At 37.9% G+C, this 13,831-nt stretch overlaps 1 protein-coding gene across 1 annotated transcript in view; it reads right to left on the bottom strand.

The window, feature by feature from the left end:
* cnksr1 (connector enhancer of kinase suppressor of Ras 1) overlaps window positions 1-13,831 on the bottom strand; it is a 32,316-nt gene that overhangs the window by 4,795 nt on the left and 13,690 nt on the right. Inside the window, exons 5-14 of the mRNA XM_042500749.2 lie at window positions 13,260-13,301; window positions 13,051-13,170; window positions 9,559-9,618; window positions 6,392-6,460; window positions 6,054-6,179; window positions 3,744-3,859; window positions 2,273-2,421; window positions 847-1,028; window positions 702-735; window positions 292-464 (exon numbers count right to left, since the gene is read on the bottom strand). Coding sequence (XP_042356683.2) covers window positions 292-464; window positions 702-735; window positions 847-1,028; window positions 2,273-2,421; window positions 3,744-3,859; window positions 6,054-6,179; window positions 6,392-6,460; window positions 9,559-9,618; window positions 13,051-13,170; window positions 13,260-13,301 — 1,071 coding nt within the window. The remainder of the gene's footprint in view (window positions 1-291; window positions 465-701; window positions 736-846; window positions 1,029-2,272; window positions 2,422-3,743; window positions 3,860-6,053; window positions 6,180-6,391; window positions 6,461-9,558; window positions 9,619-13,050; window positions 13,171-13,259; window positions 13,302-13,831) is intronic.

The raw sequence follows: 13,831 nt of genomic DNA, 5'->3' as shown, positions 1-13,831 counted from the left end.
AATTGAGAATTATCAGGATTCCAACAGCTTCAGGCAAGTTACATTTAAGACTTTTTAAGATTTTTTTTCCCATTCTGAATAAAATTTAAGACCAATCTTAAATTTGAGTAAAATACAGTCATTGCACATCTCATATGACTTGTGTCCCACATGAAACAGAGACATAAGGGGGTAATATCTAAATGCTTTAACATCGAGTAAAGAAGCCAAATCTATATGTTAATTTTTTCTACTTTCTACTAAACCATAATACAACAAAAACACCACAAATCGATGAAGTTTTATTCCCACCTGTTGGCTGGTGTACCAGTAAAGGGAAGGTCCCTTGAGGATGAACCAGAAGCGCTGCCACTTCTGGGCCATGAAGATGTTCTCCTTCCTCTTCTTCCACAGCCAGCCGTCGCAGTCTGGTCGACCCAGCTCGCGACAGGACACACGGCGTCGACTCTGAGCTGTCGTCATGCCTGGAAGGGTGAAACCAAAAAGACATTTTCTATAAATAATGGACATGTTTATTCCCTATTCTGATCTTAAAATAGGGCTTGATTCACTTTCGTCTTAATCTTAAACTGGCCGGGACCACCAAGGACCCTATTAATTCCATATATTATAGACTTGCATAGGATGGTCTTGACCAAAGCTTTGTAGTGGAGTATTTTGCTCACATTCATGTACTGTAGGATTACAGCATAAACTGTTACCTTTTGAAGAACTCTTCTTTGTCTCCTTGTTGCCCTGAAAAGAGAAGCCGACCGAGTTCATTCTGTGTTTCATTCAAATTGAAACATCAAAAGTGTGGTTCAAAATGTTTTAAAATGTCTGGTAGCAAAATTTGGTATCTCTCACCGTGTGTCCCACCATTTCAGGGCAGGAACTTACGCTGGCTCTTTCCTGATTGATCGCCGGTAGAGGTGAAGGACTTCTGAACGAACCGAATCCCACGGAGGGAGAGGGACTTCTGGGTGAACGAGAGCGGTCTCGTCTTATTCCTGGGGAGAGCCTCAAACTGTCCAAACTCTCAAACTCTCCTGAAAAACACATGTAACTGTATGAATAAATGCAACTATTAAACTCAGCATCATAATTAACACGTAATCTGTGTCAGCAGTAAATGATTTACATTGAACACTCGTTCATACAGTAGACTTCACCGTATCCAGGCGACAAACTCATGTGTGCAAAGTACAAGTGCTAATGAATCTGCCACACTAACAATTACTCTGACTGCCTTCCCATTAAAAGAGAATTTTGGGACTTGCTGTCGTCTCATCTATGTGATATTACAGTTTTAAATCCTTTTAATGTCACCGCAAAATGCAAACCAACATCACCTACAACAATCCTCAAAATTCTGCTCTTTTCATTTGGATAAAAAAGTGATTTAAGAAGACAATCAGGTGCACAATCCAAGACTAAAACATTCCTTGAATTCCTTAAATACATGAGCTACTGACAGACAATTAAAAATGTCCTTCTTTACATTATTTTACATTTTCTGATTTATTTGTACAACTTAAAGGCATACCTCATCCCCTAATTGATCATTGTTTTTCTAATTTCAAAACTTTTCCAAGAATTTCATGACAGTAGGCGGGTTTCCGTTACAGATTTGTGCAAAATTTACAATATTTTCAAAATGTCCATGAAACATTGTGAGTGATGTTATGCAACTTCTCCTCTCGCAATAACATTAGAAAGAAACATGGCGATGGATGGATGGATAATGGAAAGGCAAGCCCCTTATACATGGGAGTGGCCACGTATGAGTGAATTCTGGGAGGTGATAGTCCACAATTTTGCAAGGGAATTGAGAGATGCAAAACTTCTGGATGATCCTCTCAACTTTTGAGAGTCATGTGATGCAGTAACATCTCTTGTAGCGCCTGCTTTGCTGTTTTCGGCCGACAAGCGCATAGTCATAGCATCATGTGACCTATAAAAGCGAAAAAAAGTGTTTCCGTTGCATTTTTGCAAAATATAGCTTTTTCGAATTGCCAAATCATGCGAGCTTAAAAACTTTTTTTGTGCAATTTGAGGTTTAATGGAAACTTGTGGGAACCCTGAGCAGCTCTGGGTTAGGATTTGTTATACAAATGGTCATTTAGGAGGTGAAGTGTTCCTTAAGTGGTATTTATTCTTTAATTTCTCTTTAACAAAGAGCCTCTGTCTCTGCAAACCCCTCTCTGCTTTATGTTCCATCCAAAATCCAGCCTCAACAACTGAAACAAGATGCGGTCTTGCTTTAAACCCCAGCTCCTTCTGTTTTTCTCACCTGAGGCTGAAAGTCTCGGTGACAGCCTCCCCTCTTGGCTTTGGTATGAAGTGAGAGTCAGACTCCCCTCCCGCTCCCTGTCAGAGGACAGCTCTGATTCCTCCTGTCCCATAGGCTGCTGCTGTACCTCTGGCCCGTGGATGGCTTTCCTGAAATAGCAAAAACAACATAGAAAGGCTATCATGTCTGAGATTTGAAATACAGTCGTACCGGTACGAGATGAGACATCAGAATTGACCTGTGTTTTCTTTTAGCAAGGTGAAATATGACTCCAATATGTTTGCCAGTAAACTTCCTACTTGTTTTTCTTTCTTAAGACTGGACTTGTAGTTTATCAGGATGTGACAGGATTATTTACAACCTTAATGCACCATCCACACCCACTCCCTCCATTTATCTGAGCACGCCTGCTCTCCATCAGCTCTCACCGTCTCCTCTTTCCTCTCCATCACTCTTTTTCCTCCCTTCTCCCATTTTTTCCTTTTTTCCCCCCTTGTTTGTGTCTTTCTCCATCTCTCCAAAACTCCCTCATCTATTCATCTTACTGCTCATCTCTTCCTATTCTCTCATTTCCAGTCAGCCGGGGGTTGTGGGTGTGTTTGGTGGAATTTATGGCATTTGCAGTATGACCTCATCGTAAACCTACCAGGTCTTGGCAGAATAACGAGGTCAAAAGGGTTCGTGGGAGGTTCAGGCCTGTTGAGTAAATCCTTGGTAGTTTAGTGAAACAAACTGATGTCCAACCTGCTCTGATATGTAGAGTTATTACATTTCTAAGCAACGTCTTTTATTTGTTATGTGGGAGGACCAAGATAGGTGATTTGCTTCTAAGAAATTCTTTCATTCGCTTTTTAGTTTGCATATTCTTGTCATGTATGGTGTTTTATGATCAAAGGAACCCTGTTGAAGTTTTCCTCTAACATATAAAATTCTATTAACATTTAATGTTGTTCTCATTATTTCCTCAAGCTTACTTTAACCCTTTAAAACCTGAGCAAACTGACTTGTTTCTTTCAAAAACAAGAAAGAAGGTAATGAGCAACTTAACAAGAAATGGCCCAAAAGACAAAAAAAGTAAATAACAAAAGTGATCAAGAAAAGAGGATTAAGAAAGTGCTAAAAATAATTCATGGTAAAGACATCAGAGATGTCTTATGATAGTGACACGAACATCAAGTTCACATGTTTTTGAAACAAATCAAACCAATTTTCTTCGGTTCCAAAGGTTCAAATGCTTGTGAAAGGCATCTGAACGCAGCACAACAAAACTTGATTATTATTGATTATTTATTCAATATTAACAGATTTATTTAGAAAAATCTTTGTATTTTTGAGTATTAATGTTTTTGGCGGTATGAATCATTTCGCTCTACAAATTAAATTCCTGTATTGCCCCCAATTGACCAAACACAGCCAGAAATATTAAGATAAAAAGCAAATTGAAAGAGTAAAAGCTAATTTATGCTCTCACCTAAAAGACAGGGACCTGACAGAAGCTGCTACTCTCTCAAATATGGAGTGTCTCGGATTCTCTTCGTCTTCCTCCTCGTCCTCCTCTGACCTCTCTTCTTTCTCCTCTTCCTCCTTCTGAAAAGAAACCAGCACAAATAAAAGTATGTGAGATTGCAGACTAAACTGTGTGTGTATTTATGGGTTAACAGTGGGGTAAGGAGACGGGTGTCATGTGAACTGTGATAGCAGATTTCTCCTCAGGTCTTCATGCGCTCACTCTGTGCTTTGGGAAATGAGACAGCAAACACACACACACACACACAGAGTCTGTGAAAGTCTCGGGCATTTAGTGAGATCAATACAGAGCTGAAAAACACAGCTGATTCACATCTCCTTATGTGTGTTTTCTCACCCTACGGCGGCAGCCAGATCTGAGATAACATGCCAATAGTCACAAGGCGGTGTGTGAAATGCACAGAGTGTGTGTGTGTGCTGAGATTCAGTATGTAATTCAGTGTGTACAACAGTCGCCATAGAGACTACTGAGAGTAAGTTTTCATGGAAACGGATCCCGAGAGATGTGAAACGGAAATGGCAGACAGGATTCTCGTGACAGGGATGCTTCAGGTTCCCCTGACACAAACCGTGTAAACAATCCAGTTTGTGAAGGATGATTTCATGTTTCACCTCTGGGTGTCATTATCCTAAACGGAAACTAAGTGGTAGGAAATGAAAATTGTGTGAAACAATAACGCTGTTGGCTTGGGGTTTCTTCTAATGGCTTCACAAACGATTACACGATTTCCAAATGAAGTTTTCAAGCCCACAAGCGTCTGAGGCAAAGTATGAGTGACAAGAAGAATGAAATTAACACACAGTTTTTCTGAATACTCTGTCAAAATGTGGCTGATGGTAAAGATGCTTAGATGAGACAGCAAATGTAATTATGGATACTGGTCATGAAATATCAAGATATTAAAGTAAGTTTTGGATGGTGCTTCTGGAAATTCTGCTTTTTTTAAAGCAGCATTTTTAGATATTGTGTGTGCAAAATTATCATTTTCCAAGAAAAACTGCTAATTGAGTGTCCAAACTGAAAAAGATTCATCTTTTTGTGAACAGGGCAATCAGCATGTTACTTCTGTGCAGTTTCCTGGTGGAACCAGAAACATCTATAGTAGTATTCATGTAACATTTAGTTTTTAAAGGAGACCTATTTATGCTAATTTTCAGGTTCATACTTGTATTTTTGGTTTCTACTTGAGCATATTTACATGCTTTCATGTTTAAAAGACACTTTATTTCCTCATACTGTTTGTGCTTGGAACACCTATATTCACCCTCTGTCTGAGACGTTTTGGTGCCCGTTTTTTTAAGCCCCGCTCCTGAAAAAGCCCAGCCAGCTCTGATTGGTCCGTATGTCCGGGGCTTCCCCATCTGCACTCTCTGTGTCTCTGCACTTTAACTGCAGCTGAGAAATGACTGTAACAGAATATAGTGACGCTTTCTAAAGTGAAAAAAACAGCAATAAAAGCACCTAAACCAAATTATTCGCAACCAGACATGTTTTAGCAGGAAAATGATCTGAAATAAGATATAATGATTTAAAGAAATCTGTCAAGGGCTGACATCTGCTTGTCTCGAAAAAAAGAAACAGTTTTTCATTAAAGTCTAGTCCCGTAAAACGTACTTTTATCGGAAACCATACCCTGATTTTATCTGAGCTGCCTGTCTATTTTTATTGCTATCTTACTGGTTTTAATTCTTATTTATTATCTTGAATTTAGTTTTAAATCTTTTATTGTATTTTGTCTTTTATTTTGGTGACATTGTATGTCAGTTTAGTTTGTTGGATTCTCCTTGTGTTTGGTTTTATTGTAAAGTCACTGTGTTTTAAGCAGTGCTATGTAGATAAAGTTTATTATGATTTTATTGTAATATTCAGAATGGTCTGAAGCCTGAGGTTTTTGCTCACAGGAATAACTTTTAGACACCTTTACCTCATTATCTGAAAACACTGGCCACATTTAACATGAACATCCAACATTATAACATTTAAGATATGACCTAAAAAAAAGGAAACGCATAATAGTTCCCTTAAGACACTTCATCATGAACCAAAGTGTTAGTCAAGGGGAATTTAACAAGCATCATTATGATCATCACCCTCTAGGTACAATTAATATGAGCATTACAAATTTCCTGGCAAGAAGGGCAACTGAAAACATTTTTCTTCATAAATCACAATATATTCACACTACTAATTTGCTACTTTGAGAAGAAGATGGAGTGATGAGGTGAGTGGAGGAGGATTTTAATGATCCCCGACCTGTGTGGAGGACAGCTGGTACTGGCTCCTGCGTCGCACCGACCCAGGAATCTTCTTCAGGACCAGAGTCACTCCGTTGGGGTTTTCCCGCAGCTTCTTCACGAGGTTAGCTCTGCTCCAGCCCACCTGACGCAGCAAAACACAATTATTCCACTTTGAAGGTCATTGCTTCAGACACGGAAACACTTTGCAGGAACAGTACACGGGTTTGTCGCAGCCACTGAGCTAAGACAAAGCCTTGGACTGAGACGACCACGCATACACAGTACAATGGAGCAGTGGACATTCAATATACATGCAGACTTGTGTACAAATACTATATATATTGTAACACTCACCACTATCTGGTCATTGACTTGAATCACTTCATCACCGGCCAAAATCTTCAAATAGGCATCAGTTGAAGGCTGCAGCAGGAGAGATAAACAACACAAATAAGAGCTCATGATAAATCATCCCAGCTAAATATAGTTCAGTGCAACTTTTGGTATTTCCTTTTACTTTTAGGGACAAATAATACTCTTAATTTGTACTGAACATTTTGATGTTTTGTGGATGTAGGGGGAGTTGTTTTTTTTTGTATAAGGGCTTACTTTTCAACCCCTGTTACATATACTACAAAATCTGACAATATTTAGGGATTTAGTTTTATTTACTAAATATATACAAAACAGAACTTGCAGAAATCCTGACTCAGTCCAGACACTAAATACCAGACACTCAGTCCAGACACTAAATACATAAAAGTTACTACGCCTTGGAGAGAAGTTTACCAACTTTTTGTGAGTAAACAGTGCCACACCTCTCTGTCAATCAGATTATTTTTTCTTTTTAATATCTTGCAGATAGTCCAGTCAGACTAACTTATATTTTTTATGGCAATTATTTCCCTCAATTTTTTTAAGTAAGACTAACTTGTCAGATTTTACAGTGTATGTGTGCAATATAGACATATATTATTATCATTTGGTTATTTGTGACTTATGACCGCAGAAACTTGATACAGAACATTCACAAAGCTGAACAATAATCCTTACAGTTATTTCTATGATCTGGCAGTTAATAATAACTTTTACAATGTTGTAATAGAAGCTAGAAACAAATGAAGACCCTAAAATACATTCCTCTATGTGTTAAATAAACATCAATATTTGCATCTCAAAAAAGTATATTTTCTGGAAAATAGACTTAAAAACTGTATGTGGTGAAAATAAATGGAAACAACAGACAGAAATGGCTATTTGTGGTTTATCTGGTGAATCAAATGCATGTTAAATCAAGAGAAATCATCTGAAATCTTTTTAATACAACCACAAAGGAATAGCTACCATCGTGTGACAAAACCTGTAAAATTCATATTGTCTTGCAGTATTGCAGTATTGTCACATCGCCCACCCCTAATGTTGTCCTGAGGAAAACCCAAAGGTGATTATTTGAAATGGAACAATGACTTTGTGACACATTCGGTTGACACGTTGCGCATTACATATGAAACATTACGGCACCCACGTTGATATCCTAATTACATGGCTACTTTTTCTGTGTGAGGCTGCACAAAGATGCATGCAGGCTGTTCTGTGTGTTTGTGGCCGGTGGTCACGTCTCTTCTTAGCAGCCGGCCGTATTAATGTAACTGCAGTAGCAGGGGAGTCGAGGGTACTTTGCTGTTGACATCATGGAAAAATAACATTTCCATCTTTCTGTCCCACAGGAGAGCTGCCCTTGCACTCATTTTACAAACCCTCCTTATTCTGGCTGACAAATACTCTTCCGTCTTTCCATTGCTCCAGAGTTTATGTTACAAGCTCTTTATCCAACTGATCTTTGGCTTTCTCACAAAATCATGTATCTGTGCTTTCTCTATGGCAAATTTCCTTGAGTTGTTTTCAAATCCATCTTAACAACCAGCTTCTGTAAGTGTTAATTATTCAGAGAGAGAGTCTGTTTGACACTGCTTTTAAACCCATGAAAAAAGTAGACTATTGCACAATTTATCTCCAAATTATAGATAAAGCTGATATAATAGGCTGTGATGTGACATGTACCGCAAGATGTTGCTTTGTTTACAGGCAGTTTGCAGTCAGCAACATTAGGTCCAATCAGCCTCAAGTAGATATTTATAAATGCAAAATATTTTTGCAGCAGAAGGGCTCAGATTGGTCTCAGTTTCAAAGCAGTGAGGCAAAGAAAGATAAGCCAGCAGCTAAAAATAATGTGGCACACAAAAGTACTTCCAAGGGGATTTCTGCCTCGTTCGGGGCTCATGCTTTCATAAAAAATGAATGCCAATTAAAATGTTATATTTTGAGTGTGCAGAGCAGAATTAACTGTATACTGAAAACAACCACTAACTGACATTTTATTGTCACAAACATAGAAGAGAGTTAATATCTCCCTTCAGAATGCCTGTTCAAGGCAGAAATTACAGGCAGTCGCATTGCTATTATGTATAAAAGGTACAATTGCAGAATGGGGGCACAGAGTGGCCTCACCTTTAAGCCACCATCGTAGGTAGAAAAAGCACCAAAATGAAAACTATGTAAATGGAAAGCCGGCAGGACTGCATCATGGGCGGCACAGTTATGATATTTTGACGACGTCTTGCGTGTGCGACCCAAAATGGGAGATTTAAAAAGTAGACGGTAGCAGTTAACAGCTAAAAGAACAGCAGCCAAAAATATCCGCAAATTGGGAAAACAATGAGATTTGGGAGCTACTTGTACCTCCCTGCAGAGGCCGAGATCATCTGCCATATCACAGCCACAGTAAGTGATAGTTACTGCCATGTTATGCCATTGTTATTGTTTATAATGCGCTGCCAGTGTTACACGTCATACTAGTGGCAGTAACTGTTTTGTTACATGTCATGGCCATCATATTTTTTTTTTTCTTCCACGATGCCAGCTTGCTGTATAAAATCCCAACCTGGAGCGGCATGATGCTTTGGATCTGGGTAAAACTGCAAAGGCTGCATAACAAAGGACTTTGTAGCGGCCCTATAGCATGATCTCTGTGTAAACAGGACTATTGTCTTTTTGGAAAAAGGTCAAGAAAATGCAAATTGCTAATTCTTCTTTAGTTTAGATTTAACTGAAAATATACTTTTAGTTCCTTTTTTTCATGAGTAATCCAGACAGACAAGCGCAACAACAGATCAAAACCTTCCAATACGAGAAGCGAAAACAAGCTATGTTAGTGTTATCTCCTGCAGATATTATGAGACAGACCTGAGTCACAGCTTGTAACCTGTTAGACTCCCACATGCCGGCACAAACAGAATCGGTTCAGATATAAAACAGTGTGAGACTCTTTTGAATGTAAGCGGTTTTTCACCCAGCTCTCTGCAAGGAGACAAACTGTAGTTGAAGTTAACCTTTTGGTCTGGAGTTCAAGAGGAGCAGAAGTTTGAGTCAACTGCTCTTCAGAGGATTGGTTAAGAGCACTGAGATGGTTATTAACCCTGTGTGGGTTGAGTCAACAGTGAAAGTAAATCAAAGAGCCTGACCTCAGCAACAGTCCCGGTCACGTAGTGGTTACTGGAACCAGTGGATGTTATCTCAATCCCCTAAGAGAAAAAGAAAGATACATTTCAGAGTGACAAACCTGCATATTTTAGCAACTTTGCAATACAGAGTGTCAATTTTTCACTGAGTCAAAATGAGTCACTATAATGGACACATAAACACTGCTCTATCTTGATACTGTCATCACTGATGGAGTCTGTGGAGATATTGATGTCTGTCTCCAGATGTATTGATTGTTCAGAGTGTAATTACCCTCAGCCGGCTTTGACTGATCTTTTTTGAGTCATAATTGGCGTGGGGAGAACCAACAAATCACACCCCAAAACGCCCACATCACAGGATCAATATGTATCACATGGACGCATAAACATGAATGGATTTAAACTTTGAACTGAAAAGAGCAGAGCCTGAGAAAACATTTCTTTTTATCAATAACAACTTAAAAGATTAATCTGTTAACCTATATGAAGAAAATATCCAGGTTTTCTTGGCTTTACTGGCATTAGCTATGATGCATTACTGTATCAAAGCATTTCAAAAGCGATAAAAACTAAAGGTCTTATTGATAACACTTTTATGTAAACGGATCATTTCTAAAAAATAATGCATCCACAGAGCTTTTAGAAAGATGCAGAATATAAGTAGCGCTTTTCCCCAAAAAAATTACTTTCAAAATTTTGTCGGGTCCAAAAATAAATGTTTTGTTTTTATCTTTGTAAGATATCCAAAAAAAAAAAAAAGGCTGAGTCTGATGTTAAATGTTCGCCTTCACTCCAGTCAAAATGCCATTAACATACAGTATGTAACTTATAAATAACAACCAATAACCCAATAAACAATGCACATTAAAGTGCTAACACATTACTTTAACCTCTTATATCTAATCTTTACAGGCAAATAGATAATAATAGATGTTTTAAAATTATTATAATGTAGTTGTAAGCAGATATAAATAGAAGCTGGTGTATACACAGATACTGAATGAAAATGTGGTTTAAATATAATTGTTATAATTTGAAACATGGAAGAAATTATAATTGTTGACAAATACTCTACATTTATAAGCATTTAAAAATGTCCTTATAACTGCTTACAACTACATTATAGTCTATCATAAACTATTCATTAAATGTTTATTTAGTGCTTATTAATGTTTATTGGGGGTTATAGTAAAGTACAACAATGTTATTGATACTCTTTATGGATTTTGATGACATCTTTGAAGAAAATCTGCAGGGCTTTGGCAGTGCAGCTGCCTAGAAATAACTTTACAACCACATCATTTCAAAATGTATCACCTAAGCTGACTGTCAGCTGGTTTTCTCCAAACACAAGGCTTTCTATCCTGGAAACATAAAAACCACCACTTCCTCTGCATTTAACTGCAAACATTTAACAGCAATGCATACGGATATTGGCTGGAGTTTCTATTTTGTAAGTCATGTCCTAACACTGCATGTACAAATCATTATTGACATCTTTGTGATTCAGACCACAGCTGATTTGTGTCAAAGCCTTAAAATGATTTTTCATGTCTCCCTTTGATCTCCACCTTCTCATTTGACTGGAACAACTTTAAATCTGATGAAAATGAAAGAGGACGAAAGGGCTTTTACTCTTAGATCCACATTATGAATGGAGCACATTTTGTACATTCAGTGAATTATAATTCTTCCAGCCCCTCACTTCTCTTTCTTTCTGTCTTTAGTTCTCATTACTTTCAATCAATCAGAGGGCAGACCTCATTATCTCTGATGTGCTCCAATCCATTTCTCTCCGTCAGACGAGGATAATCAAGTTTTGTTCCTAGTTGTTGAGCACATTTGTTAAAATTATTCCGGTCTTGTAGAGAAATTGTGAAAAATTACCCTAAATAGTTTAGCAAAAACCCACTTCTTTAACCCACCTGAAGCCACCCAGAGACAATTATGAGCGGACACAAACTAAATGTATGCCTCAGTATCAGAGGTGATGAAGTGAAGCTAGAAAATTTGCTTTTGAGAGAAAACATTGGAGTTGATTAAGAAGGCCAATCAAACAAGCGAACGAGCACAAGGAAATTGGACCGCTATTATCATCTAACATGGGAGATTTTCACTTAATGAGCTGAATACAAAAAGGGGAGGAAATTGAACATGTGTGTACTTGGAAATAAACCAAAAAAGCACACTAGATTATGTAGATAACAAGCAAAGAAGAGAGCTCTAATTGTTGTACTGGATGTACCAACTGAAGGCTACAGCATTAAGAGAAAAGAGGCAGGAACAGAAAGTTGTTTATGAAAAACTTGCTGACGTGAGAGAGGGTTTGAGAGAATAAAGAGAATAGGAGCGGGTACAGGGAGAACCTTGAGTTAGATGAAAGAAGTGATGAGTGGAACCAGATGATGATGGAAAACTGCAGGCAGAGATGAAGGCAGAGAACGAATACTGAAAATGACAAAGAGAGTGAGAGAAAAAACAAAACACACAGAAGAAGAGGTGATTTTCAAGAAACAGGTGAAGCAATAACATGGTGAGAGGATTTCTGAATTATGGTGATAATGAGATGGTGAGATGCTGCTGAGATGAAACAAACACAAAAAACCCATCCAGGGGTGATCGGGAAAATACAGGGGCAGAAGTCTTTAGAAAGAGTTTAAATACAATAAAAATAGTGAAAAGTCAGCAAAAGTAAAACAGACAGTTTCTAAAACTTTTTCATTTCTCTGTTATAGGAAGATTTAGCATCAGCACACAGTGGCCCACAGTAATTTGTTGTGTTTTTAGTTTAAAATAATTCCTTGCTGAAATATATGACTAGTTGTATTATTTACTTTTATGAATAGTAAATGGTGCATATAGAGATAATAATAGTAAAACAATAATTCATTATCAGAAAGGAAGGACATGACTGCATATTGAATATCTGTATTTATATCTGTTTTTATGATTGTTTTGTGTCTCTGTGCACATTCACCACCCAAATTTTCCTATTTGGGGTAATAAAGTTCACCTTGATTTTTATTATTTATTAATCTCATAATTGTCTTGATGCATAAAAACACATACACATATTAACACAGTATGGCGATAAAATGTGAATGAAAGGGAATTTTTCTGTGGATGTTTTTATGGGTATATAGATATATCAAATTAATATAAGAATATGCTTTACATGTTCCACATTTTATCGTAACTGTGTGGGACTGGTCTACTGTTGGTCTTGACTTGGTCTCGATATGATCTGGTCTTGGTCGTAATCTGGTCTAAGTTTCGGTGACACTGAGAGTTGACTTTACATACTGCATATTAAATTTCTCATTTCGTTTGTTACATTAACTGTATGCTAAAATTTAAAATACAGTAAAAGTGTTAGCAGTTAATATAATTGATAAATTTGCAATGTTCTATTTAGCATAAAACATATTTTTCATTGGTTCCACATTTAATATGGACAAATGGTCAGAGTTGTTGAGAGAAAAAAGGTTTTACCAGCTGATCACCAGGTGAAACAGGCACCAGGTCGACAGTCTCGAGCTGAGCAGTGTGAGTAAGAAGTGTCTCAGGGCTGGAGTTCAGGATCTCATCGCAAACTAACACCAACTGACGGCACTAGAGGATGAAACACACCACCATTTACTATCAACAACAAATTATTGAAATTACTGCTGGTAAAGAGGCAAAAATATAGAAATACCTACCACAGATATGATGTCCTTTTCCTTTTCGTAGACAGTGGTATCCTGTTTGGTGAGTGAAACAGCACAACATGAGTTCCCTTCGAACAGTTTCACAACGCTCAAAATGACACCACAGGAGCCTATAGAGTAATTGATTTGTGGAAATGGGACAATCTAACTCAAAACTCATGTCCTATTTCCTCTTCACAGCGTGAGTCCGGAAGTGAGAGGCCAGAGGCAATGAGGCATCACTCCACACTTTTACTAGTATTTTACTGGCTTTAATCTCAGCAGTGCTCTTGTATAAATGAGAAATAAAAAGACATGAAAGTTGCTCAAAGAAATTTGCAGCACAGAAAGTAGGCAAGTCCTTTCATGGTGTCTAACCCAAAGGCTCACACTAATCCTCCACAACCACACATGCGTGTGGAAGTCACCACAGGAAGTCAGTGGTCAGTGTCACAGAGTCAGGGGTCTAAAAGGTTTAATCTCTGGTTGGGAGGAAGGTGTTGACAAAGCTCCTACAGACATTAGTTGGGCTGGGAGCTGGAGAAATGAGGAGGCTTTGAATGAAGGAGTATCATGAGTGCTTA

This window comes from Plectropomus leopardus, chromosome 14, assembly GCF_026936395.1.
Source record: "Plectropomus leopardus strain MGB_pleo_1.0 chromosome 14, ASM2693639v1, whole genome shotgun sequence".
Taxonomy (NCBI): Eukaryota; Metazoa; Chordata; class Actinopteri; order Perciformes; family Serranidae; genus Plectropomus; species Plectropomus leopardus.
The sequence above is the reverse complement of the archived record's forward strand: the minus strand, read 5'-3'. Positions and strand labels throughout refer to the sequence as shown.